Here is a 27,682-nt window from a genome sequence, read left to right on the forward strand (position 1 = left end):
GCTTTTCAGTATGCATAATACAAAAGTCGGTGAGCAAAAGAGCCATATCCTTACAAGAGGCGCCTCCGTCACCGAGACCGCTTCTGTTGTTTATGTCAAAAGCAGGATGACGCACATGAAACAATTATGGCTATGGTCGGGGATCTTTGTGCATGACTTGCACGAGTTCAAATTGTCATCCTCCCGATAATCATGAATGACCACTTCCATGTCAGTCGTCCTTGACAATGATAAACAAGAATACAGGGCATTATTCTTCATGTCCAGAGAGTACGATAAAGACAGCGTTGGACATGGTAAGTTCTTTAATTATGTCCGATTAATAGTATTTGGTATTTAATCGGTATTCTAATCTCAACTTGCATATCTCGACAGTAGGAATCTATTCGACGATTGTGTCGATATGGAGTTCGGCGAGTCGGCGACGCAAAGTACCCACTCGTGCGCGACATGGAAACCCACGCCGAAAAACAAGGAAGCGTCGATTGCTGGCGGAGTCTCGTCATGCGGTTTTATCGAGCAATTACTTTGGGGTGAGAGTTACGACTACCGCAGACGGGGACGTTCCTTACCTCAGATTAAGGTATGTTACCCGCATACTTAAGGAGGGAGGCGTCGGCGTCCATGAGAAAGGGGGTCGTCTGCGCGGGTTAAATTTTTGTGACCCGAAAGAACATGTCTTGTATATCTCAATGTCAATTTTGTTTTCGAATGTAAACCTGGACATTCAATTCATTGTTTTCGTTTCGGAAGAACATGACTTGTATATCTCAATGTAAATTTTGTTTGTTTTCAATTGTAAAGCAGGTTAAATTCCATTCAGTTTCATTTCATTGTTTAATTTACGTTGTAATTGTGTAAATTTCCGTTTCATTGTTTAAATATACCATATATCGTTTAAACATCAGTTTGAAATATTTCAAATTACAGTGTATCCGTTTAAAATAACACTGTCTCTGTTTAAATAAATGCATTCATTGTAAAGAGTAAGAGTTTAAATATGGAAAGTTGCCCATCAATACACAATGTTTCCCTGTCATCGTCGGCTTATTTACAATGCCTAGTCAGAAACAGTTTCATTACAAGATCTACGATTGTGACCGGATCCATGGCAGCGGCTGTAATGTAACTTGCGGGCATCAAACGCTTGTGACTCGATCCTCTTTCGTCTAAGCCGCCCAGGCTGCCTTCTCGTCACAGGCGGTCACAAATGAAGCTCACGATTTTCGTCTGAAGGCCTGTCATCGTCGAGTATGGGGAATATAGCTTCCTTATACGCCAGTTTGTAATTGTTGACGGTGAAGTACCCGCTAATAAATCGATGCATGTTGGTGTTTGTCTGCATTATTGCAGCGCAAGCGTGTTTACAAGGGATACCATAAACTTGCCACCTTCGACATGAACAAGTTCTGATGGCGAGATCTACGAGATTCTGCTGACTGGTCGATCACTTCCGTAGCGATCATCGACACAATGACCAACATGAAGATTTCGGCTATCCTCAACAATGATCTCTACCTTGAATGTATGTCCGGGCATAAGTAGGGTCTCCCATTTGTTCGCTTGCTCACGGCGGTTACATAACATGCGCATCAACTTGAACCTGGCAAATAAGGTTAAACAAAGACAGTGATGGTTAAATAATTCGTAAACATGTTTAAACATTATTGTAAATATTTAAACGAAAAGATTAATATTTAAAGCCAGACAAGTGTAATTAAACAAAGATTGAGAATGTTTAAAGGGTAACACTAAATGTTAAGTGTAAATCAACATTCGCAGACCTTATGGAGTCGACCATTTTCGTCACCGGTAAATGACGAGCTTCCTTGATCCAAGCATTGAACGACTCGCATGACGTTTGAATACATCTCACCCCAACGATCACCTCACGAGCAGGATAATTCGACCAATGTGCCATATCCGATTTATTAATCAACCCGAGTGATGAGCTTGGGTGATGTGGCACTGCGATTCATTCACGGAATCATCGAAATCTTTAGCAGTGGATGCCCACGCAATGCGGAAGCATATAGACCGACACTCCTCCCTCAATGCCTTCCCAAGTCGACATTGGCTTTCATAAAATTGGCCTCCAAATGTCGAAGGCAAGTATGCATGTGGCGAAGAAGGGAAGACTCTCGCAATTGCGCTCACAAGGCCCTTGGACCTGTCCGACACGAAGGTAATTATCTCATGATAATCTCCATCCTCGTATAAAGCATCGCCTAACTTAGATATGAACCAAGTCCAATTGGCATCGGTCTCGTTGTCGACTATACCGAAAGGCGACGTGGAAAAACCATTGTTTCCATCTTTCCACGTGGCACCCGATGGTGTACCCCGATATTTTCCAAGGAGGTGGGTACCATCGAGAAATGACAGCTGCACGCAAGCCCTCTTGAATCCCACAATACACTGCTCGAAAGAAAAGAATGCACGTTTAAAACGATCACCGATCGCTTTTCCACGATCGCCATGCTGCGGGATTTGTCTCGACCACCTTATCCACATACCAAAAGCAAGCGATCGTAGTGGAGATGTCAGCGCTCGATCGAGGACCACCCGGGGCATGCTCTTTTTCCCAACCAAGCACGCTTGTATGGTATGTGGACACCATGTTCCCGCAACATGTCCTTCCCGAATGTCGATGGCCTTGTACGAGGGCGGTCCTTGAGCTCGAATCACTCGCCACCACCCATTTTTTAGGCGCTTTTCGGATGTGGCCTTGAACCTATGCCACCACCGCAAGTGTGTGACGGGTTGATTGTCTTGATTACGAAAAGTATTTTTGTTATACTCTTTTGATGCATGAAGGCGCCAGCGACAACCATCGGCAGCGCATTCCACAGTCACCCGATGTTTTTCGTTCTTTATGAATTTGAAGTCAAAATTTCGTTTGATTGCATGATTTCGAAGCACATCCCTGAAATGTTCGACACCTTCAAAACGTTGTCCAATATCCAACGACGACGCGGAATGATCGGCGAGGAAGGAAGACATCCCACAGCGTCGGGGAGTCACCATGGGGATGAGCGGGAGCACTCACAGAATCCGAATTCTGCCAACACTTTAGTCAAATGAAAAGATCAATATGTTAAGCGGAGAATATAATGTTTAAGTGATAATGACAATATTTAAATGTTAAATTAAATACCTAGCGATTCTACGAATAACGTAAAGCGACTAGTACAAGATGTTAACCAGTTACTGACATATTTAAACACTAATGAACCCAAACAACTGGAACAAATAAAAGAGAAGGAACTTATAACGAGTAAAACTCGTTTTCATTAGGAGTCGGCAATGGCACATCTTCTGTCTCGACAACAAGATCAACTTCTGACACATTTGAAGATGGAGTGCACGTGACACATCCGTCTGGAAGTCAACATCGTTTTCTATTGGACAAACCGTTTTATATCCATCTGGTGTGATGAACTTAACCCGACAAGAGAAACTTTGAGACCCCCATCGCTCACATATCTCAGCTAACACCAACTCCCAAGAAGTCTGAGCCTTGAACATTAGCACTCTTCCCTCCCCGTTGAATCTAGCAATACCACAAAAACTCTCCATAATATATCAGCCGAAAACCAAATCGTACAAACCAAATAAAATGAAGAACAAAAATAAGACGAATAAGAAGAAGAAGAAGAAGATGTAAACAACAAACAGCAGTCAGATAGGCAAACAAAAAAAAGTGCATATATATATATCACTGTCGCGATGAAGACCAAAAAGTGCATAGAGGTTAGACTAGACGTGATGTGATTGGGCGGTATTTTTCCCTCCATCCCAAGGGCAAAAAGGGAAATATATGTCACTGTCGCGAAGAAGACATATTGTCATCGCTCGACATGAGTATCTGTTTAAACGTCAAGCTTTTTATGTTTAAACAGATACATATAGTGTTTAAAATAATGGTTACCTGTTTAAATAAAGTCTATATCATGCAAATAATACGTAAATCATTTAAATATAGTGATTTAACTATTTCAAATATATGTTATTGTTTAAATTGAATGCTTTCACTGACATCGCGTTAAAGATGGGTACCTCCTGGGTCACTGTTTAAACATCTTTACGTATTTTCTTAAACACCGTTGTCATTGTTTAAAGATTAAATTGAGTATTGTTTAACTTTTTCTATTGTTTACAATGACGTTCTTTTGTTTCCCAAATTATTTTTACTAGGTCTCTGTTTAAATTTCAGAAGTTCACATTCAAATAAGCTTGTTTCGTTTTATTTATAAAATATTTACAACATTTACAACGTCTTCTCGGACTTTGGACACTCACGACTCGACCCTCGTAGAACGAAACAAGTGTCTGTACATTTGAATGCTCACGGTGGTTGCATAACATGCGCATCAACTTGAACCTGCACAACGTACAACATTAAAAAAAGGTTAAACAAACACATTCATGAAAACGTCTATTAATCAATGTGTCATGGTCTGACTTAAGCGAAGATCCTGATAGTTAAACACAGAACGTAATAGTTGTACACTGACGTAATGTTCTTAAACGGTAACAAAAAGTCTCAAGTGATAAATATCAACTCCGTCTTAAAGGATGTTTCATGATCTTCCTCCTCTAGAGAATCCTCCGCAATCACGCAATAAGTGAAAACTTTCTTTTCTTACCCAAGTCGAAATGCCTGCTTAATTGCTTGCCCGTCATTCACCACTGGAGAATCCTCTGCATTCAGGTAATTATGCGAGCATTTCAACTTGGGCAAAAAAAGATAGTTTAACTTGTTGAGTGGTTACGGCTGATTGATTCTCAAGATAAAGACGATCACGAGACATCCTTTCAGATAGAGGTGATCTTCGAACTTTCGTCTGACTCCAGCGAATATCATACATAGGAAGCAGATGACGAGGAGGAAGAGAAGGAGGAGGAGGATGATGATGAGGACGGTGAGGAGTAGTTGTCCATGGGAAGGGTTCTTCCTTGTTATTTATGGTATGAAAGTCCACAAGCAGGCTGACTCTTCATATCCGAGAAAAAAGTTAAACGCATAGTGGACCGACATTGACTGATGACAACGAACGGGTGTTCGGATATTTATGTTACCGTGCATAAGAATTAATGCCGTCATTAATTCTTATGCACGGGATACCATAACCTTGCCACTTGCCACGCCCTGCCAACAATTCGGATCAAAGCGAAAAAGATCACCGCTTTTCACGTAGAGACTTTTGAGAATTTACGTTAATATGAATAGTTATACATGTAAAGATAAAGTTAAAGCGGAGATGACAATTATTTAAACATATTGGTAATATATTTAAAGCGGATAATAGCAAATAGTTAAACTAGTATTTAAAATATACAAATAGATAACCATAAAGCGAGAAGAACTTTTACTGACGAAATGAACTCGTTTTTCAAAGCGGAGACGACAATGGCACATGCTACGTCTTGACAATAAAATCGACTACAGCTCATTTGAAGATGGAGTACACTTGACTAATCCGATGGAAATCAACTTCATTTTCTGTTGGAGAAACCGATTTATATATTTCGGGTATGATAAACTTCACCCAGACTACCACAAATGAGCTGCCATAATAAACACCTACGGAATGGTCAAACTGATAACAATGAAAAGATTCTCACCGTATTACAAAACCGGCAGAACTGAAGTCGAACAACTCAAATGAGGAGAATAACAAGATGTAATGCAACTCCTAGGCATTGTCTATCAGAAACCAAGCAGAAAGCCCTTGAAAAGGTTGAACATGATGTGATTTGACGCTTTCTTTTCCCACCATTTTCAAGGCCAAAAATGGGATTTCACAACATGGACCATTTGAAGTGAACGGTAGGGGGTAAAAGGGAAGTTAAACACTAACGGAAGGGCTGTCCGGAGTGTGTAAAAGTAGGAGGGGGTTTTTGGGAAGTTTTGAAAATTACGAGGGGTGAACAGTAATTTTCCCTTTTATTTATCATGAAATTTCCATAAAAGTCAAAGAACTAAATTTATAATATTGTAAAAAAAATAGTGATTTTAAAGCAAATAGACTGAATTTTAAAAAAAATTTATATTTGAAGGAGTAATATATAAATTCACAAGTGAAAGGACATCATGGAAACGGATGATGTGGCAACAAATCGGATGCGGAGTTTGGTGCAGTTGGATCCGGACAAAAACGTGCCCGTTAAGGAAACCTTAGAAAATTGTATGACTGAGCATTTCTTGGACGGCTTGTCACGTTATCGTCACGTGCGGTCAGCCTCGAGTGGTATCGTGTGCATGGGCCCCACATCACTATAATCGCAGTCTTGTTTTGCGGATGTAGACCAGACGGGACGAGTGTCTTATGTATTTGATGAGGGTGGTAATCTCACCGGCTGTGACTTATAAATGATTTTGATTCTTATAGGGCCCACTCACTGTAAATATCAAAGTTGTTTGTTTTTCTAAACAATTTTTAATGTCATGTTACATGTAGGGTTTTTTTTAATATTAAAAAAAGGAGACGCTTTTGTTTTCATGCTTAATTTTTAAAAATAAAATAAAATAAAATTCTTAACGTAGCCGTTAAGAAATTTTTAGTTTTTTTAAAAAGTTATATTAGAAAATAAAAATCAATTTATATTATTTTACGTTTTATTTTTTTAAAATATAAATTCCAAAAATATTAGAAAATATGACAGTCAAATCTGTACCGGTCAGAAATTATTATGAAGTTGGTCAGTTCAACCTGCACCAGTTAGTAATTATTACGAAATAGGGCGATCAAACCTGTATCGATCAGAAAGTCTAATTTGTACCGGTCAGTAATTAGTACAAAGTAAGATGGTCAAACTTGCATTGGTCTGTAACTACAACAAAGTAATCAAACATGTACCAGTCAGTATTTACTACAATGTAGGACGGTCAAACCTCCAGGAGTACATATGGGGACCTTTGATTTGGAAGCAATGCCAGTACAAGAATTCCCGGAGTACCCTTTATTGTATGCTAATACATTAAGTGGAGCAATGTCATATGGAGATCTACATGTAGGCATGTGATTTTGAAGCAACAATGATGTTGTGACCGCAATTAAGCATTACTGCTTATTGCTTACTGAATTCAGTGGAATACAAGGTCATCGAGTCTGATCCGAGTCGGTACTTAGGTAAATGCAAGTCATATGGTGATAGATGTAATTGGAGGGTTCACGAATCCTACAGTAAGCATAGACAGCTATGGGAAATTACAAAGTACACTGGGTCTCTCACGTGCGCATCGGCAATGATCTCCTAAGATCATTTGAAGTTGTATTCAAACATGATTTATTAAAACATACAAGCACTAGTCCAACAACAGCCAAGCATCAATGTATCGGTTTGGATAGTTGAGATCAGGAATCAATATAAATACACAATGACATTTAGAAAAAAACGGTTGAAGCTGCATTTAGTAATTGGAAGGAGTCCTATAACGAATTACCAAGATGGCGATCAGCGTTATAATAGTTCGTTCCTGGGACAATAGTTGATCTTGAGACCCAGCCGGCATACGAGGGATCTTACCTTGTATGTGATACTCATATTTTTCATAGAGTTTGTTGGAGCTTCCCTGCATGTGTGGAAGCTTTCAAATATTACAAACTAATTGTCCAGATAGATGGCACACATATTTATGGAAAATACAAAGGTACTTTACTGATGGCGGTCGCACAAGACGGTAATAAAAATATCCTACCGATTGCCTTTGCCATCATGAAAAGAGAGCTGTTGGCTGTATGAACTTTCTTCTTTTGCAACTTACATTCTAGTGTAACACCACAAGAGGGAATATGTTTGATATCCGATCGTCGTGAATCTATTAAATCAGCGTTTATATCGCTTAGGCGTCAGATGAGTGCTCTGCATGTGTACCATGTTTACTATATCTGACATATCTCAGCTAATTTCATGCGCCATTTTAGAAACATAGAACGGATAGTTGTTAATATTGGCAAGTTACAAGTTTAATTTTTTTAATCTAAGTTTACATTGTTATTAATTGTTGAAATTATCTTAATTTTATAGGTTGATTGCGGTAGGTTATTTGAAAACCATTCAAGATTTTAACTACTGGTACGGGTTATTATGGGACAACGATGCAGAGGCGATGAGATGGTTGGATAACATACCGCGAGAGAAGTGGGCTCAAGCCTTCGTTAAAGAAGAGCGAAGGTATGGTCACATGACAACCAACCTCGCAGAATGTGTTAATTCAGTGCTTAAGGGAATAAGAAACCTTCCCATAACAGCTATGGTTAAGTCAACGTACTTCTGACTTGCTGAGTTGTTTGTGAGGATAGGTATACAGGTACAAGCTCAGATCGTATCAGGCCTTATCTTCTCAAAATCACTGATGAAGGCAATCCAAGAAAATCAACAAGCAGCATCCAGCATTTATGTTTGTCGATTCGACCGTGAAGAGAAGTCTTTTATGGTAGATGAGATGTCACCCCTGCAATGTGGTGGTATAGCTGGGAGTTATCGCATCAATCTAAGAGCACACTGGTGCAATTGCGGTACTTTTGAGACACTATATTTTCCATGTCGCCATGTCCTTACGGTATGCACGCATATTCGTCTACATTGGGAGGAAGATGTTGACAACGTGTATAGGCTTCAGGCAGTTTTTAATGTATATTGTAAAGAGTTCGAACCATTATCAAATAATGGATATTAGAACCTTTATAATGGTCCGCCTCTACATTATGATGTTACGATTACAAGACTAATGACAAGATGACCAAAATGTACAAGGATTCACAACAAGATGGATATTAGGGAAGGTGTGTAGCCAAAACGTTGTGGTTTATGTCGCAATGAATGACATAGTCATTAAAACTGTCCTAGCATAGCCGGTCCAAGTAGTTGACCGAAATGTAGTCTAAATGTCTTCTTTGTTGTAATGTTTTATAATGTAAGATTTCCATATATTTATAATATGCAATGACTTATCATTAAAAACTTTGTTTAAGCCTATGAAGAAAAAATAAATACAAAACACATACACACACACACAAAACATAGAACACCAACAAAAAAATAGTAGACAACATTCTGCACACATAGTGAAGAAAAACGACATCTAATATAACAGTCTAGTCCATTGTCTACGCTGCCATCTCTTAGTAAAACATTAAGGTAGATGGATATCTCTGTCAGGTAGTCCTCGTGGCCTAAGTCTTCGTGCTTGCTCGGCTGGTGGATCATCATCAGATGATTCATTCAAATCATGATCGCTGAAGTTGGAGTGTTTAGGTTCGCAACAAAGTATGAAGAGTTTGGCGGTGATTCCCAGTCTTGTTGCCGAAATGGAGTTGAGTGGCTAGATTGTTGCCGTTCCATAGGTGGATGAGGTTGATACTCAAATATATTCCGCAAAGTCCATCCCGAAATCAATTGAGTATTTGGTGGGCTCAAATGGAGGAAATTCATGGAGATGAGATGCTCAAGTAACGTTGATATCATCTGATGAATGAAATGATTGGTACCCCTCATATTGTGGTTGATGAGGAATATGTGCATCATCATGTTTGCCCAAGAACTACGCCTACGACTTCTTCGTACAAGAGGACTTGGTGGTGGCTCATTTACATCAGCCGTAGGAAACGCTCTGAGTGGCGTTGGAAGAGTGTTTTCTCTCATACGAGGATCCAACAGGTCCTGATCCGTCGACTAAAATAGTATGGTGTTAGTGGTAGACCATTCATATTCAACTGAGATTGCATTGTTCTTGGCAGAAACATGAAGGGTGAGGTAACGTGATGCTCTATCTCTCCAGTATCCGATCCATCTCCCGTGCATTAGCGCCCAATCTGTGTCGCTCTGCCATGAAGATCATGATCATGGGTTGGTCCAATGCAAACTGGAGCAAGCGGAACACCTTGGGTGAAGCCAAATTGTCTTGCCACTCAATTAGTTTGGTGCCACTCAACAACTTCGAAGCAAATCAATGATGTAAACGCGGTCTACAAAGGTCTGTTCGTAAAAATGTCGAGTGCTACTTATGCTATTATGTCGTCTACATCATAAAGCCACCATACAAATTTTTCAAAGTTGTTTACCAAATTAGCAATGATTATTAATACCTAAAATATGTGCATGTATTATCAATTTTTTTAACAACATTACCTATTGCATCTCTAAGCAATCCAGTAACTGCCTGTATACCTTCACATTGTGCTTGTTGCTACTACTATCGTCAGCCACTTCAATGTGTGGCCACCTAAAAAATGAGAATAAATTACAACTCAATTTATTATAATTGAGTATAAAATGAATTATCAATTTAATATGTTCTCACCTACGGGCTAGAGGAAAGGATTTGATAGAAAGGGTTTGAAGGGATATATTTGAGATCCTGTACTATGCCCATGATTGAAGTAATATCATCGATCCACTGATATAAGTGATCTTCCTCTAAGATTTAGAATGAGTCACCGGAGATACCCAAGTGTGTGGGTAAGAGAAAGTGGCCATTGGGCAATCAGAGAAGGTTCTTATTTACTTTTGTGAGGATGGGTGTGAGAGTTGTACTCAGTTTTATTCCCCCTTTTTAGTGGATTTTTATTTCCGAGATCCCCCAGACATAGGCAAGTGTTGTGCCGAACTGGGTCACCAATTTCGTGTGCCTCCTTAATTTCTCTTTGATTTGTGTGTGATTGTGTGAGTGTTTGTATGAGGGATTGAGTGAATTCTAACCCACAATACACTAACCGGACTAACATATATCTTTTATGTACATAATATTAATTTTGTCTCCTAGGTGAGTAAGAGTCTTGCACGTGGCGCACTGTACTTTTAGCAATGTGATTGTTCACCATCATTAGTTTATTTTATGCATGCTTATTCTTTATTGGCAATCTTTAAGCAAACTATGTTCTTTAAGTTGACATTATTGAAAGTTACCTTGAACTAAATGCAGGGCTGAATAAGTCATAGAGAAAACCGTCGTGGTACCACACTATTTTATGAGATCCTACTACATGTTATAATTTCATTTGTTAAAATTTTTTATCAATATTTTAAATTATATATCTATTTGGCTTACAATCATTAAAACAACTAGAGTAATATTTCATTATTTAAATTATATTTTATGAGATCCTGCCAAAATCACGGCTAAACTATGAAATAAATAAATAAATCACAATTAGTATATAGGACTAACACAACTATTATCACAAATAATGGTAACTTCTTCTTTAATAGATGCTACATTAATCACTTTTCTCATTTTAACTTTGTCACTCTGCTCTCTCTTTTCAGAAATATGCATTCCTTTTCATGTGACCCATCTTCTTACAATGAAAGCACTTAATATTTTTCCCGTTCTCTAATTTCCCTATGAGTGTATCCCTTTTGCCATGACCTTGAGGATATTTGTTTTTACTTCTTCCTCGTCTTTCATGCTGTTAAAAAACTAGTACCTTAGAGAAGAATTCATCTTTTTCTTTTCTTCTAGCTTCTTCACTCAGTAGACTTATTTTTACCATCTCCATTGTTAGCTTTCTTCCAAGTGTTACACTACTAATGTTTTAAAGCTCTCGAGCAAGGAAGAGTAGCAATGCTTGCAACTTATCATCAAGAGGCATTTTGATTGTAGTTGATTGGTTCACCAAGCATTGGAAATCACTAGTGTGCTCAATCATACTTCTCTTATGACTGTACTTCAAATTCACAAGTCTTTTGATGGTTGTGGCTTTGTTCTTGTAGGTGTTTACATACATATATATATATATATATATATATATATATATATATATATATATATATATATGGCTTTTACTTTCTTTCAAAGTTCATCAATCTTCACTTTTTTAGAGATAAGATGGAAAATGCTAATATTATCCCATTGCATAACTATAGAGGCAATTTTCATTTGCAATAATTTCCCTTTATCATTACTTGTCTTTTTTTGACTTTGCCTTTTCTATAATAGATTTAAATAGTTTTTTAATAATTAATAAGTCTTGCAATTTGCTCTTCCAAATAGCGTAAGTGTCACGCCCCGAACCCAGCTCTATGGACCAGGGACGCCGACAAACGGCCGTACACCTACAAGGCCGAAACCAAGTAGGCATACAAGGCCTCAAAACCTGAAAAAATTAACAACAGGATTATGAGCTTGGGAGCCCAGTAAGTAACCACTAAAAATATCATGATCACAAAATGTCCAATAATCTTTAAAAACATACAAAATGTAATATAATGAAATAAATATCAAAATGAACCCATAAATCAGAAATGGTTCAAAACAGATTTAATTTATCAAAATAACGAGCATATAAGTCCCCCAAACAACTAATGCCAAAACAAAATATCATAACTCATTTATTTAAACTCGATGACCTGAGTCGGATTTCAGAACTCATAGGTTTACCATCGGTGACCCGAGCCAGAATATCAGAAGCCGTTATTCTTCACCGACGGAACGGTGCTAAACTATAGTTTTTATGTCAGAAGTACGTGTCGACACGGTCAGTGTTTAACCCCCATGACAGGGTTATTGCATTGTTAATTGGGGACTACGAATTTCTATACAAAAATATATATCTATACATCAAAAATTATTGTCAACGCAGAAATAGTGAAATTCTGTGATCCCATTTTCTATCAAAAAGTATTCCAATTATATCAAATAATCTATTATTAACTAACAGAATAATCCACACAAATAATAAAAAAAAATTAAATATGGAAATAACCCACTAAAACAAAAATATCATTTCCCAGTAATTCAAATAAATTCAATTAATCATGAATTAAACAAATAAACTAATTAAACAAATATACTAATTCAAAAAATATATATATATATATATATATACACACCATGAATCCATATTTTCCTAAAGTAAAAAAATAATAATAATAAAAAATAACTAAAATAATATAGAAATGTTTATTTTCTAAACAATAAAATCTAAATTAACAAAATGATTATATAAACCATTATCGAAAATCAGAATTTGCATATACATATATTTACAGATTTATATGTGGTTTACTTACCTGGAGACCCCAAAAATCTAACTCCCACTTGAAGACAAGATCAATCCTTCTTGAACAACCCTAAAAGCATAATCAAAATCTAATAGTTCAAAACAATAATTTAACACAACCCAAAAACATGGATCAAAACCTATGCCAAAAATTTAAAGACTCACTTTCTACTCTATCTAATACTAAACATCTAATCACAAGATAACTTAGCCCTGCACTATAGCCAAAAAAATCATGTTTCAAGGGAAATGACATTTCAACAAACACCTTGTGGGCATAACCAAAACTAAGCAATTAGCCAAGTAGACAAATAAGACACATGCTATTCAATACAAACTAATATCCTTTACTAGCAAAGCAAAAAGAACTAAAAAAATATAATATGCTAGTATCATCTCTTTTTACCCTACAAGCTAGGCAACCTAATTGGCAAGAACAAGATTTCAAACAAAAAGGCTTACAAGGTTGGATGGCGAAAATTAGAGCAGACAACAAGCCCTTGAGGCCGCCTCCTAGCTCCATGGCATGCAAGGGAAAAAAAGTCTATGATTTTCATCACTCACCAAGCAGGGAGGCACAAAGGAAGATAGATGAAGTTTTTGACCGCCGAATCACCTTTTTGAAGCTCCACACCCAAGGCGATGGCATGGCTAATGGTGAGGTTGACGATGAGGCTAAGAAATAGGGAGTTCCGGTTAGTGAAGAAACAAATGGAAGAGAAGGCTCATGGCTTTAGGAAAGAAGATATAGGGGTTTCACGGGCTAAAGAATGGGAAAATAAAAGCAACCGTTTTTTTTTTTTTCCTTATTTAATGGAGGTGGGGGTTTTTTTTTTATTTAAGATAGGTGGGGTCCACAGTAAGTCTTTTTTTTTACTTTGCCTTTTTTATAATAGATATAAATAATTTTTTTTAATATTTAACAAGTCTTGCATTTTGCTCTTTTAAATAGCGTAAGTAGAAGAAGTCAGGTTTATCATCCCACATGAACCTTTTTCTTCCATCTCGTCACACAAGATGTGGCCTTTAACTAACCTATACCACTCATGAATGAGTGTGTGTTAAAGCCCATGTAACTCTCGCAAATTGGGGCTTGATGAATATGCCTTTCAATTCAGGCTTGCTTAGACCTATGTATCTCACTGTACATCAACATGAACATGACCTCCAACATGATTATGCTCAAGCTCATGTATCTCTGTATATCAACACAACCTGCAATGTTGGCATGTTTAGGCCCATGTATATATATTAGAATAACTACAAACGAGTGCAAACTTTCTGTCTTTATGCTAAAATAAGATGTCCAACAAATGTTAACAAAATAAATCAACCACACAAATCAAGACACCAATTTAATGGAATACCTCTTCAATTGAGAGGTGAAAAAACTACATGACCCATAAGCCAAGAGAACACCAAATTGAGGCTAAATGATAAATTAAGCTTGGTAATGAGGAGTAACTTTCAAGAATTCACCATCTAATTTAAGCAAAATTCAACATGATTTCACCATTCAATCGCCTTGCCAATGCTCAAAACTCGTCTCTCTCTCTCCCTCTCTCCCTCTCTCATCTTGTCAATGCTCAAAATCCCCAGTGCCCATTTTTCTAACCCCAAATCCCATTTTCTATTTGTTTTTTATTATGGGCTTGAAGCCCTCATATTCTAAGCCACTAAAGATTGCTCACTTGAGGAAAGTGAATGGAATTGAAGAAAGGGAGGGATGTGTCATTTCTCTAAAAAGGTTGATTCAAGTGTTCATTTTGGAGTAAGTTTCACTTTTCAAAAGCTTTTATTTTCCTATTTTTAGTGTTCACTTGACAAAAAATAAGATTAATTTAAAAATAAGTTTTATATAATGTTTATTTCTACAAAAGTAAATGAAGTAAATAATAATAATAATAATAATAATAATAATAATGTTTGAAAAAATATATATAATATAGAATTTTAAAAAAAAATTCAATTTTTTTTATTTAAATAAAATTTTATTTCACTTTATATGGTAATTAGTGATAACATCGGGCATGGTCAAGCTTTGGCATACAAGTTTTTTATTTAATCCAATTCAATCTTTTGAATAAAAAAATTGAATAATATGGTTGCACAGTTTGAGTCAGAAACATGGAAGAGCTTTTATTTTTTAAATTGAAAAAATTACTTGATCTGAGATGGGAATGGCATAAGAGAGTGGCCTAAATAATCTGTGATCCTAAATATTAGTAGCCAATGACCTATGATCTTATTAAAATCAATCTTCCATTTAATAAAGATTAAGTAAAATAATTTCTGTACGGATTATCACTTGTGAATCACATCATCAATCTGACCTGGATTGTCATGTTACAGAAAAGATGATGACTCACTTAACCTTTAGCCTTCCACGTCATCACTGCCTTCTTTCTTCTTCATTCAAGAGTTCAAGGGATAGAGAGTTCCACCTTTCCCAATTCATCAAGTCATTGTGAATATGAATGGGTGATCATTGGAAGAAAAGCTTTGTTTTTGTGGGTGAGATGAATTAAGCCAAGTGTAGTAGAGCCCTACGATGTCCAATAAGTACAACTTTTTGTTTATATCATTGTTAATTATTCTGTGTTATCTATGTGCTATGAACTTGGGTAACCATTTTTATATATTTTAAAGTTCGGTGACTGAAGTGATAATTAGGCAAAGTTAGGTGCCAAAAGAGAAGCATAATTTTATGACATTGGCAATTAATGTATCATCAAAACTAAGAAACCAAACCTAATACATTACATATATTCTAAAATATGATTGGAACTCAAAACACCTGCACTTTTCTCAATTCAATCCCCACCTCAATAGGGAATAACCTTCTCTAATTCATCAACAAATACTAATAAAATGACACATAGTACACCGCGATACTACTACATCAAATTCTAGGCACTGCTTTCTTCTTCCTTCAAACACAAAAGTATCACAGTAGGCAATTGCACCTAGAAGTTTAAGCAATCATACCTAAACAATCCATGCAAATGAACTTTTAGAAGTTCGAGCAATCACACTTTGCATGAACAAAGCAATCACACCATCCAAAATAGAATAAAGAAAATATATTCATTCATTAGAAAAACGTCCATATCCCAATTAGTTGGAGATAACTACTGCAGCTTTGTTATACATAGCTCACTAGTAAGACATTCCTAGCTCAGCTCTCTCTGAGACCCTTGAACAAAAATGGTTATATTGTTCCTCTATAAAGTTATGAAACCAAACTTTATCCAGAGAGAATCACAACGTGAAGCACGGGCGTGAACTTGTCATCGTAGCACTACTACTGTAGCTCTAACACTGTAGAAAACGTATTGCAGCACGAACACTATAATCTTCTACTATAGCACAGAAGAAAAATTCTGAGACTAAATTATCCTGAGATAATCATGGCGTGAAGCACGCCTCGTGCTCTTTGCACTGTAGTACCTTCACTGTAGCATTAGAAGAAAATTCAGGTTATGGAATAAACACGGTCCAAGCATAACCACTGTAGCAAACCGTGCTTCCTCTGAATTTTCTGGATCTTCTTACTCTTCCCACTTTGAGTACAAACTTGTATTTAATCAACTCTATAGAAGTAGCAAATGATAACAAGACTCAAAGACACACGATTTAGCGTAGAAAACCCCTTCAATCAAGGGGTGAAAAACCACGGGACCCTAAGGCCACTTAACAATCATTTCCATTATGTTAACAAAGGATTACAAGAGTTCTTTCTAGCTCAATAAAGGATTACAAGCCCTATGGCCAACAACATTCATGAAGAGAGTATTAATGATACAAACATCATCATCATCATCATCATCATCATCATCACCATCATCATCATCATCACCATCATTATCACCATGGATAACAAACAAACATCAAGTAATGATCAAAGGAAAGATCAAACCTAACCAATAGGTATAGTTGCTTGCAAGGGTCCTCCACCCAGAATTTGAGTGAGATCCGACGTTGTATCGCCGTCCTATCTTCTTGCCCTATTTCACACCTTTCCTTTTTATTTACTTGGTTTTCTATTGATAGCTCTCTCTCTCTCTCTCTCTCTCTCTCTCTCTCTCTCTCTCTCTCTCTCTCTCTCTCTCAATGCAATGATCATCACACAAATCTCTCATCTAAACAAATGAGAGTTTTGAACTCCATGTGAAATTCCAATCATACCCTTATAAGTTATACTGTTGACATAACTTCATTTTTTTTTTAAACCATGGGCTTGGAGCCCATTTATTCATCCAACCCACCAAATGGGCTGGACTCAACAATAAGTCCCTCATAAAGATATCTATCTCTACCTTTCATAGATTGGATACCTCATCCAATAAAATCTTGAATACAAATAAATTTGATGACCAAGTAAGCCCAATAGAACTTGACTAAAATTCAAGACTTGTTGATCAACTCAAACTTATTGTAAAATTGAGCAACCTAACCAAATTTGGCGTGCTCCTTCAAACTATAAATTAAAATTACCAAGGACCCTCCAAGACTTGACACTAAAATTCATTGAAAACAATAATTTTAAATTAATAAGACTTGAATGTTCATTTCCCAATGAAATTAAATTGAATAAAATATAAACATTCACTCAAAATCAAATTATATATTTACGAGTAATATATAAGAAAACACAAAAATAAATAAATTAAAAAGATATTCACGATCCCTAATCACCTCTTCTACAATTCAAGTGAATAATAAATCTTGAATTTAGATGCTTATAGGAATAGATGGAGAGTAGAGATAAAAAGAGTTACAATCGCTGAGATCAAGAGTTAGGAAAGCTAAGCTATGGTGTTGATAGTGTAATTGAGAATGGGGATGGGGAAATCAAGATATGGAGTTGGGAGAGATCCGTAGTGAGGAGAGAGATCGGGTAAGTAAAAATCATGATGTCAAGAGAGTTCAATGGAGTTATTTAAGTGGGAGAAACTCAATTTTTAAAGGGTATGTTTCACTGGTGGCCACAAATGTTTCATCATTATAACGTTCTGGCCACAAATGTTTTTTTTATAACGTTGTGGCCACAAATATTTCATCATTATAACGCAGTGGCTACAAAGCTTCTTAATTACATGGATCATGTGTTTGGTGACCACATCATCAACATCGCCGGAAATAGCCCCCAAACATACCAATGTGGCCATCAGTGCAACCGGAGAATAGTTTTGTGCCCGCAATGTTACAAAAAAATATTTGTGGCCATACCATTATAATGATAAAACATTTATGGCCATCAGTGAAACTTACCCAGTTTTTATATGGCGGTCACTTCACCCACTTCATCAAAATATATACTAAAGTAGGTTTAGTTCAATTTTTACTTTATTGTGGAAATGTAGGAAGCGTTATTTCCTCCGCTTTAAAATAAAAGAACGTATGAAGTGGAGGAAGTCAGCCCACTTCCTCATTTCCCTACCACCTTAGCCCAAATGGATCGAATTTAAATGGGGCAAAACTCAAACTAAGAGAGAGATTTTCTTTAACTAAAATAGCTATGTTGCTGTGTATGTATGAATGCACGTGTAACTTTAGAGTAATGCTATATCGTGCGAAGAGATCATCCAAATTCCTCACACGAATGATGTGGCAGCCATCACTATCTCTCCTAGTCAGCAATTTAAGGATAAAAAAAAACAAACAAAATACGAAGCCCTAATCTCTCATCTTCCCCGCTATCGCCCGCCGTTACTGCTACCAAAGCTCTCTTCGTCCCCTCGTCTTTGCTCGTCCACCCCGCACTTTGTCACCCATCCCTCACCTTCTAGCTTTTTGTGGCATTGTAGCTTGATCAAATCTCCAATGATGGAAGTCTTGAAGTTCTAGGGTTTTTGGTGAGCTTAATCTTCAACTCTAATGGCTAATTTGAAGATCCTCGGTCGTTTGTGAGGTATTGGACGACTGCAGCTGTGTCACTCTCTAGCATGGCGGCATCATCATCATCGTCCTCTCCGTCTTCTCCTCAAGGAAACTCCGGCTCGATGAGTTTGCTGATATGCTCCGAAGCTTCATAGAGTTCCTCACTGGGTTTTTTGAGCATCTCCCTTTCATGATTGATCATCAGATCCCTTTCCAATCCGACTTTTTGGTTTATTTAGTGGAATTTATTTTTATAGTGTCTGATGCATGAGATGCCAGGAATTTGGTATGATAATTTCTCACTACTTTAGATTTATAGGTGTGATTATATTCCGTTCTAGCCAGTATGTTAAAATAATTATGTATAAATCAGAGAGTTCCTCCGTAATAATTTTAGATTTTGATACTGTTATTGCAAGCATGTATTTAGGATATGATGGTGTAGGAACACATTTACAAGAAGATTTACTGTTTTTGTATATGTCTATCATATCAAAGACTCCATTCTATTATGACTCTTTGCTCTTGTTGCTTCAAATATTTTTTGTTTGGAAGTGCTTTTGAGAGATCCCACAGAACATGAAAGAAGATGATGCAGGCAACCAGGCCTCTGGCCTTTCGGTTCTGATATATATATATTAACTCTTCCTTCTACCAGGAAATTGATAAAAATTAAATAAACTCCCCATCATCTCTTCTCACCATCGTCTTCTCCATTGACTTCGAGGATCGAGTAAAGTTAAGAAGAGATAGAGAAAGAGAGAGTAAAGCGACGATAAGAAGATGACGAGGGAAAAGCAAGGCTTTGGCGTAGCATCAGCGAGGGCTTTGGTGGAAATGACGGCGGGCGGTGGTGACGCGTCGCGTGCATGGGCGACAAGGTCGGGATGGTCGATCGAGTTGAGGGGAAAAGGAGATATTAGGGCTTCGTATTTTGTTTTTTATTTTAATCCTTAAATTGCTGACTAGGAGAGATAGTGATGGCTGCCACATCATTCGCGTGAGGAATTCGGACGATTTCTTCGCACGATATAGCATTACTCTAACTTTATTGCTAGAGTAGAGTGCAAAACGCATTTGGAACACATAAAGAGTGTTTGTGAAATTACAAAGTATGAAGTTTTATTTTATTTTATTTTTTTGTCAATAATAATAAAATCCTGATCTCGGTGACAGTGGAATAAAGAAATTCATGATATGATTGTTTCTTGCTTTGATTTTTATAGGGGTTGTTCAACAAATATGAAAAGAGACCCAAATTTGTAATCCATATATTGCAAAAATTTCCATTATAGTAAAAAAATATTTTTAATTTATTTAATTCTTAGAGTAAATTTTGTGCTAAGATTATGCATCTCAAACACTGAGAGTTGGATGTTTGAAGTCTAAAAGCTCTTAGGAATTGTTCTTGAATTTATAAGTCTATTTGCAGAATTATTGATGTTTTAAGATTTTATTTTTTTGGGGTAATGGAGGTGTTTATTTTTATCACAGTAATTTTGGTGTCTTGATAACATAAAAATCAACGGGCTATTGGTACATAGTCCCCCTTACGTAAGGTTCTCATTTCGGAAAAACCCGGGATCAAAACCTATGCAAGGTGAAGGCATGGTTTGTTGAGTTTGTGGACGCGCTCTCCACATTAGTGCAAGTCCTTGACTATAAAAAATAATATTTTTATTTATTTAAGGGAAAATTATTTTTTACCCTCTAACAGTTTCAAAAATTCCCAGACAACCTCTTTGATTTTTGAATTTGCCGGACAGCCTTTCCTTTTTTGTTTCACTTCATTTTTTCCCCTTCAGCTCATTCCGTCTAGTTTATTTAATTGAATTTCATTTTTACACTCGACAATAGTGGGGAAAACACATCATCTTATTTAAAATGACCCAGTTTTTCCCCATCTTTTCAAATATTTTTTGAAAGACCTTGAGCCTCACCGCGCATCTCTAGTGGGCTTCGACCATTTTCATCACCACCTTCTGTTGCTATGGGCTCTTTGGGTTCCGTCTTACGACGGAGTCAGTCGGTGGGAAAAGGCTCGATCTTGAAGAGGAAGAGGCCGGCGAGAATCGATATACTGATGGGGGATGTGCTGTGCTTTATTTAGAGAACCAAAAAAATGGACAGGCGGAAAGAGGATGAGGAAAGGGAGGGCATTCGGTGTTTTGTAAGAGAGGAAGGAACGATTTAGGACTTATGTCGATCCCCTTGGAGATTCTTAATTGGTATGTGTGTGTGTGTTTTTTTAATTCCTATTCATCCGATTTATGTCGATTCTTTTTGTATGGATAAATTTGAAATTGTTAGAATGTTTATCATGGGGTTGATTGTTGGGAGCACGTTGCTTAAACACAAACCAGGTCTGATAAATGAAAACAAGGTAATTTAAACAAAAATAATTATTGTTAAACAGAAATCAAGACTATTAAATGGAAACGCGTTACCTTAAATAGAAACCGGAATTATTAAACAGAAACAAGATAACTTAAACAAAAAACTATTGTTAAACGTACAAAGCGTATTCGCAAACAGAAACTAAAACTATTAAACAAAAACTAGTAAACTTAATTAGATACCCATTAACATATAATGTAAAAATATTGAAACCCAACAAATTAAAAGTAAAACATTTAACAATGTGCTCTAAAGTAATCGGATAAACATAAATGGGTAAATTAAACAGTAACCGAGACTGTTAAACGAAAACGTGTTAGCTTCAACAGAAACCCAGATTGATAAACGGAAAAAAAATAACTTAAACAATAACAACTATTGTTAAACATAAAACGTTAAAATTTATCTTTATGTTTAATGTACTTCTAATTTCGGAGGGAAATATTGATTGGAATCTGCATGATTTAAAGGAGTATTGGTAAAACAGTCTAAAGTTTATAGAACAAGAATTAATCCATGGTAAAATAGTCTAGAGATTGATCCATATATCCATAAAAAGATGGTTCTTTTACATTCTAATTCCCTAGAGTTCTTATTTTAAGATATTTTCTTTTAAATATTATTTTAAGAATTTATTAAAAAAGAACAATTGAATTTGAGTTTAATTTTAATTTTAATTTTTAATCCAATAATTTCTAAAGAGTCTTGGGATATAAATTAGTCGGAATATAATGTATTATTGTACTAGCAGCTTAACTTAGTCTGTTTCCGCTTAATAGTGTATGTTTGTGTGTAACTAACCCGCCGCTTAGTAACCCGCTCGCTTAAAATTGTATGTTTGTGTTAAACATTGGAACTTAAACATGAACCAATATTATTAAACAATAACAAATTTTTAAACGTAAAATACCTAAGTTACACTAAAACACGTATATTTAAATGTAAACATACCTTAATCTCAAGTTTTCTCCTCAACCACAATCTCGTGGCTTTCAATTGCTTCATCACTACTCCTTCTCTCGCATCCATACTCTCGGATTCCTTGGCATCTCTAACCATACCAACCTCCAAGTTTTCTCCTAATTATCTTTGCCTATTTTCTCCGCAAATACATTCTCCTCTCCTTTGTCTCTTCAACCAAAAACTTAGTATGATTCCCCAATTTCTCACCCTCCTCGCTCTTCTCCTTCTTCTTTTCCAATGCCACCCAGCCTCCTCAACCTCTCAACGATCTCCATGACCTCTTTCTCCTCATCCCCAACACCAGGCAGAGCTTGTCTACGAATCCAACTCTCCACCATCGGCTAAGGTTGCATCAACGGAGCCCTCCAAAGGGTTCTCCGGCTTCAAACTATTGATATTTGTGTTTGTCGCTCATCCGCTCGAGAAAATGAAAACAACAGTGGCAAACACCCACGGATCCAAGAAACGATCGAGGTCCGCCTCCGCGATGGTGCACTCGTCGAACTCCCACGCTGTTGCGTGGATCTAGGTGTCTCTGTCGTGACTTCGATATCCAGATCGGATCTGCCAACTCAACCCGAGATCTCACAGATTCGAATGGAACGAGCAGACAGAGCCAAAAAGAGGACAACTCGGGTTTAGAAAAATGACCTTTCTTACAAGTAGATAAAGGCCCGTAGAAAAAGAAAAAGATTACGCTTAGTAGATGAAGGTCATTGTTGTCAAAAAAATTCCCAACCGACCTGCTTTAGGCACTTTAATGACTTCAAAGGTTTAAAAATAAGTGAAGGAAAAAAGAGGGTTTTTTTGGAGATACCAAAATTAAAGAGGAGAAAATGTACATAAACAAAACTTTCAGGGGGTATTTGGCAATTGACACTTTATTTAATCATAACAAATATCATCTACATAAGGGGACATTAGCAATTATCAACTTTAATAGAGGGATAAGTGTAAATTTTCTCTTCTTGAAGATTTTATATTGATTTAATAAATTTATAAGGTTATCCGAGCAATTATGGTACTGCAGACTAGTCACACGTGGCAGGAATTTATAGGATCAATAAAAAAGCATCTATGTTTGAATCTTAACAGCTGATGTTACATCCATGCAGAGATCCACACGTGCGTGAACTTGAACACCAGTCTTGCGACTTCCCTAAACCACACCGGAAAACTCACTCTTTAATCTCACCTCCAATAAAATACCGCCACGTCATAAATCAAGAAAAAATAATAAAAGACAGCACCCAAAATATGACGCCAACCTTATCTTGTTCTAATCGGATGCTTCCTCGACAATCGTGTCCCTGCGGAACAACATTGTACTTGTTCCTCCTCTTCATGCCACCAATCATTTTCGGCCACGTGTCCACGTCGTTTAAGCGGCAACGTGGAATCTTTTCTTTTTCTCTCTCAAACCCTAAAAAGAAAAATTCGAAAACGAGCTAAAAAAATCAAAATGGGAAAAGCTCCTCTGCGACTCCGGCGCCTGCGCGGAGGCGTTGACGCCGTCTCCGTCGCCGGCGCCGCTCGGGTGGTCGGATCTGGATCCGGTGCCAGTCGCCGCCGCGTCGCCGGATCCTGCGCCGTGGGATGGTGTCCGAGGACTTGAGGACCAGCAGCGGCGCCACCTTAGCCGGATCCACGCGCGTGGTGTGCTGTGGAAGAACCCTAGCGAGGGACCGGCTGCGGTGGCGGTGGGGTTTAGGCTGGAGCACGGCGGGGAAGTGGAGGCGGATGGGAATTGCTTGTTTACGGCGGCGAGGTCGGCGATGGGTGGGAAGGTGGGGGCGAGGGAGTTGAGGCAGAGGACGGTGGGGAGATTCCTTGAGGATTATCGGAGGGATGATGGGGTGGGGAGGAGGGTGGTGGATGCGGCGATTCGGCACTTGTATTTGCCGGATCTGAGGGTTGGGTGGGGTATCCATGTTGTTCAGGAGGTGAAGCTGCTTGCTAAGAAGGCGGATCGCTCGAGGGCTTGATGCGGCGATTCAGGAGCTCGTAGATCTGGGCCTTCAGAGGTATATTCCCTTGATTTGTCTTTGTTTTTCCTCCATTTTATTCATCTTGCTTTTCAATTTCTTAGGGATTCTGTGCTCAAGTTTATTGTGATGCCTATTTTCTAGGGTTTTGCTTCCTTGTCTGCCAGCATTTTTGTTCTTTAGGCAATATTTGCATAGTTGTTGGAATGATGGATTATAGTTTAAATTTTCTTGGTGCTAGGAATTGAATTCTATTAATTTTTTTTTAAAAATTTTTTTGGGGGAATGTTACATGGTTTGCAATAATTAAGGATTATTTAGTTTGAACTTTTGGTGCAGGGAATTGAATTATGTTATTTTATATATTTGGAATATTGCATTATTTGTGAGAATGATGATTTTTTTAGTTTAAAATGTTGGTGCTAGAAATTGATTTCTGTTATTTCATGTTTTCGGAATATTACATGATTTGCAAGAATGTTGAATTTTTAGTTTGAAGTTTGGGTGATAAAATGGATGCTATAGGTCATGAAAGTGCTAGAACTGAACTACTATGCTAGAGCTGTACTAGAATTTTGTGTGAAATATTTGATGCATGAGGTGCTTATATAGGTTGTTTTTGTTGTTTGATGGAATATTTTAATGGTGGAAGAGAAGTGGCAGCAGAGTCAATTTACAAAGAGCGCTGTATGGTTGTGGATGATGGTGAGAGTTGGGGAAAGTATATGTCCATCTCTGGTGTGCCTGAAGATGAGTATGATATTATTACTTTGCAATACACAGAGGAGGGGTTGTTGACAGTTGATGAGAACAGAGATGGCCGTGCTGCAGCTTTTGGGGATGATATTGCAATTGAGAGCCTGGCTACCGAGTTTAAGCGTGAAGTATATGTGGTGAGACTTTGATTATGTTGCTTAAGAAATCTTGTTGGCTGGCTATGAGCTTTTCATAACTTTATGACCTTGTAGATAATGCATTTGTCGTATTTCCTAAAGATAACATGGAATCTTAACTTTATTTCCTTAATTACCTGTTCAATCTTCTACCACCGCCTCTTATTTGAGTCACACATTCTTCACTCAAGTATAATGTACATTCAAACTGATATTCTGGTTGATTCCTTGTCTGTGACAAGAAGGGCTGGTACTACATTGAAGATGTCCCTACAAATCTTTAATTTATTTTTATGGTTGATTATCCTATTCTGATTTGCCACATCCTTTTCAGGTTCAAGCCCATGGTTCAGATGCAATGGTTGATGAAGAAAATTGTGTCTTTTTTCTTCCACACCGCCCCAGGGGTCAAATTTGTGAAGCCCCAATTTTCCTCTTCATGAAAGGGACTGGTATAGAGCTCTGCAGTTTAGTATATTGAAGCAGTTACATTTAGGCCAATATTATTACTGTTTTTTTTCCTTAATCGGTTGCGTTCACCTGGGTTTCTTGCCTGGAAAAATCTTTTGGTTGATGTTACCTATTTTCAACAATCTCACTTCCTAACCTGGTTAGAGTTTGTTTGGTTCCAATTTTCATTTAATTAAATGTTGTGACCACACGATCCTGTTTTAACTTTTGCGCATTGGCTCCGAAATTGCATTAGTTTGTGGTACTTATGCTATTCTTATTTATTTTGTTACCACTTATTGGATGGGATATAAGCCAAAGTACTATAAAATCCTATTTGCCTTTTAACTTTTAATTGTCTATTTGTTTTGAGCTTAATCATGGTGTCAATAATTTTTGTAGTAATTCATTACTTTTGTCACATGGATTTTGTGACCTCTGAATACAATAACATCAACCACCTGTCACTTGGGCATAAATCCAGAATCCTACCTTGGCTTTTGTTCTTTATTTGTTTTTAATACCCTCTTTTCCTTCTATTTAATTTAGTAAAGCATAATTCTTTTGAAAGTGATCTATTATGTGGCCTATATTCATTGATGATTGTTCACTAGTTATTTTATTTTATTTATTTTTCTGTCTTTGGTAATGGAGTAGTATTGCTTTTTTGGTTTGCATTTACAGGATGGTGTGGTGCTGGAGGAGACCATTATGAGCCTTTGATGGCCACTCCAATTCCTCTTATCTCCCAGGAGAAAGCTGCTGTTGTACTTTGAGGGTGTGTTGGTTCACAATTTTGTGGCTTAAGAGGCTGACTGGATGTTGTTGTGTTGCAACTTTGAAGTTATGCATTCTATCTTTTAGAATGGAAGAAATGTTTATTGTTTAGTTCCTAATTATTAACAGATTCGATTTGAATCAAGACTGACTAACTGTTTTGTGCCAACCATTTTCCGCAGACCTTTCCATGCCTTGTGGCATTGAAGGGGCGAATTCTGAGTCATTAGGTAGATACCTTCTTTGTTGTTCATTTTCCGTGTAAGTGGGGGTCAATCATTTTTTGGTTGCACCCTCAGTTTTGTATCTCCTTATATTATCAATGCTTGATTTGATGATAGAGTTGTATCCTTGTGGTGTATTTGAAATGAAGTTTTGCCATTTTTGAACGATAAATTTGTTTGGTCTTTATTAAGAAAAAACTTTTTGATTCAGTGTCTTGAATGGAATTGTATCCAATTCTTTCTCACAATAACAAGATTTTGATTCTGTGCCATATAAGTTGAACATGCAGTGCATTGTGAAATTTCCTTTTTAGGTATTTCCTTTAATATTCAGTCTTCAGTTCCTGATTTGATGATAGAGTTGCATCTTTTTAACGTATTTTGAAATGTTGTTTTGCATCCTCCCATATTAAGTCTGCTTCTTATATACATTTGGCATGTTTGAAATGAAATTTTGCTGGTGACGAGGTAGAAATGGCAATGCGAGATATTGCAATTTGATGACACTCTGATGCTGGTGTAATCAAGAATTGAAATTTGAAATTGTTTTGTATTACAGTATGAACAAGAGCTAACTCATTGAAAAGCCGATCTCAAATACATCGTTTTCATCATGCAAGCAAAACAGGTTCATGTTTTCAATTTCAGTTCATGAAATCGTATGTTTGAGCTATTCTCAACCATGATGAGGTGATTACCTAAGTAGATCACAACAGAGAATAATGTGTATTATTTACTGTGACAGATCACTAATGTTGTTGTATATTATCATTTGCTTTCATCCTATGCTTAACTTGTTTCTTATTACCATATTGTATACTTTTAAAAATCATGCATAATTTACAAGTTGGAAGTGCTACTGAAGGTTTGTATAGTTTGATTACCATTTGATGCTGTATTGAGCTTTATCTGCAAACAGTTTTTTCTTTTAATACAAATGATCGAATTGTCAGTAATCATGCGTATTCAACTTGCTTATCTTGTTTATAATTAGCTGATCAAGTTTTTCTTTCTTTCTTTGTTGTGAAGCTTTTCATAGGCAAAGCTTTTTGTTGTGGGATATAGTGAATGTGACTACATTGCGCGAGAGGTTGTAGCAT

The 27,682-nt window shown here is 37.0% G+C and overlaps 1 protein-coding gene and 1 long non-coding RNA gene across 2 annotated transcripts; one reads left to right on the forward strand and one right to left on the reverse strand.

The window, feature by feature from the left end:
- Positions 1-12,077: 12,077 nt before the first annotated feature.
- On the reverse strand, positions 12,078-13,495 carry LOC120270153. The gene is made up of 3 exons (XR_005539580.1): positions 13,473-13,495; positions 13,021-13,080; positions 12,078-12,104 (listed from the first exon to the last, which is right to left on the reverse strand). It is a non-coding gene; the product is annotated as an uncharacterized LOC120270153 (long non-coding RNA).
- A 157-nt stretch (positions 13,496-13,652) lies between these two features.
- Positions 13,653-26,802, forward strand: LOC120270273. Its single transcript, XM_039277291.1, is given in 6 exon segments — positions 13,653-13,800; positions 23,685-24,226; positions 24,228-24,277; positions 24,891-25,131; positions 25,466-25,583; positions 26,266-26,802. Coding segments are annotated over 6 exon segments (1,191 nt in total). The 3' UTR covers positions 26,358-26,802.
- Positions 26,803-27,682: the final 880 nt, after the last annotated feature.

The sequence above is a fragment of the Dioscorea cayenensis genome, chromosome 10 (genome assembly GCF_009730915.1).
Source record: "Dioscorea cayenensis subsp. rotundata cultivar TDr96_F1 chromosome 10, TDr96_F1_v2_PseudoChromosome.rev07_lg8_w22 25.fasta, whole genome shotgun sequence".
In the NCBI taxonomy this organism is placed as follows: domain Eukaryota; kingdom Viridiplantae; phylum Streptophyta; class Magnoliopsida; order Dioscoreales; family Dioscoreaceae; genus Dioscorea; species Dioscorea cayenensis.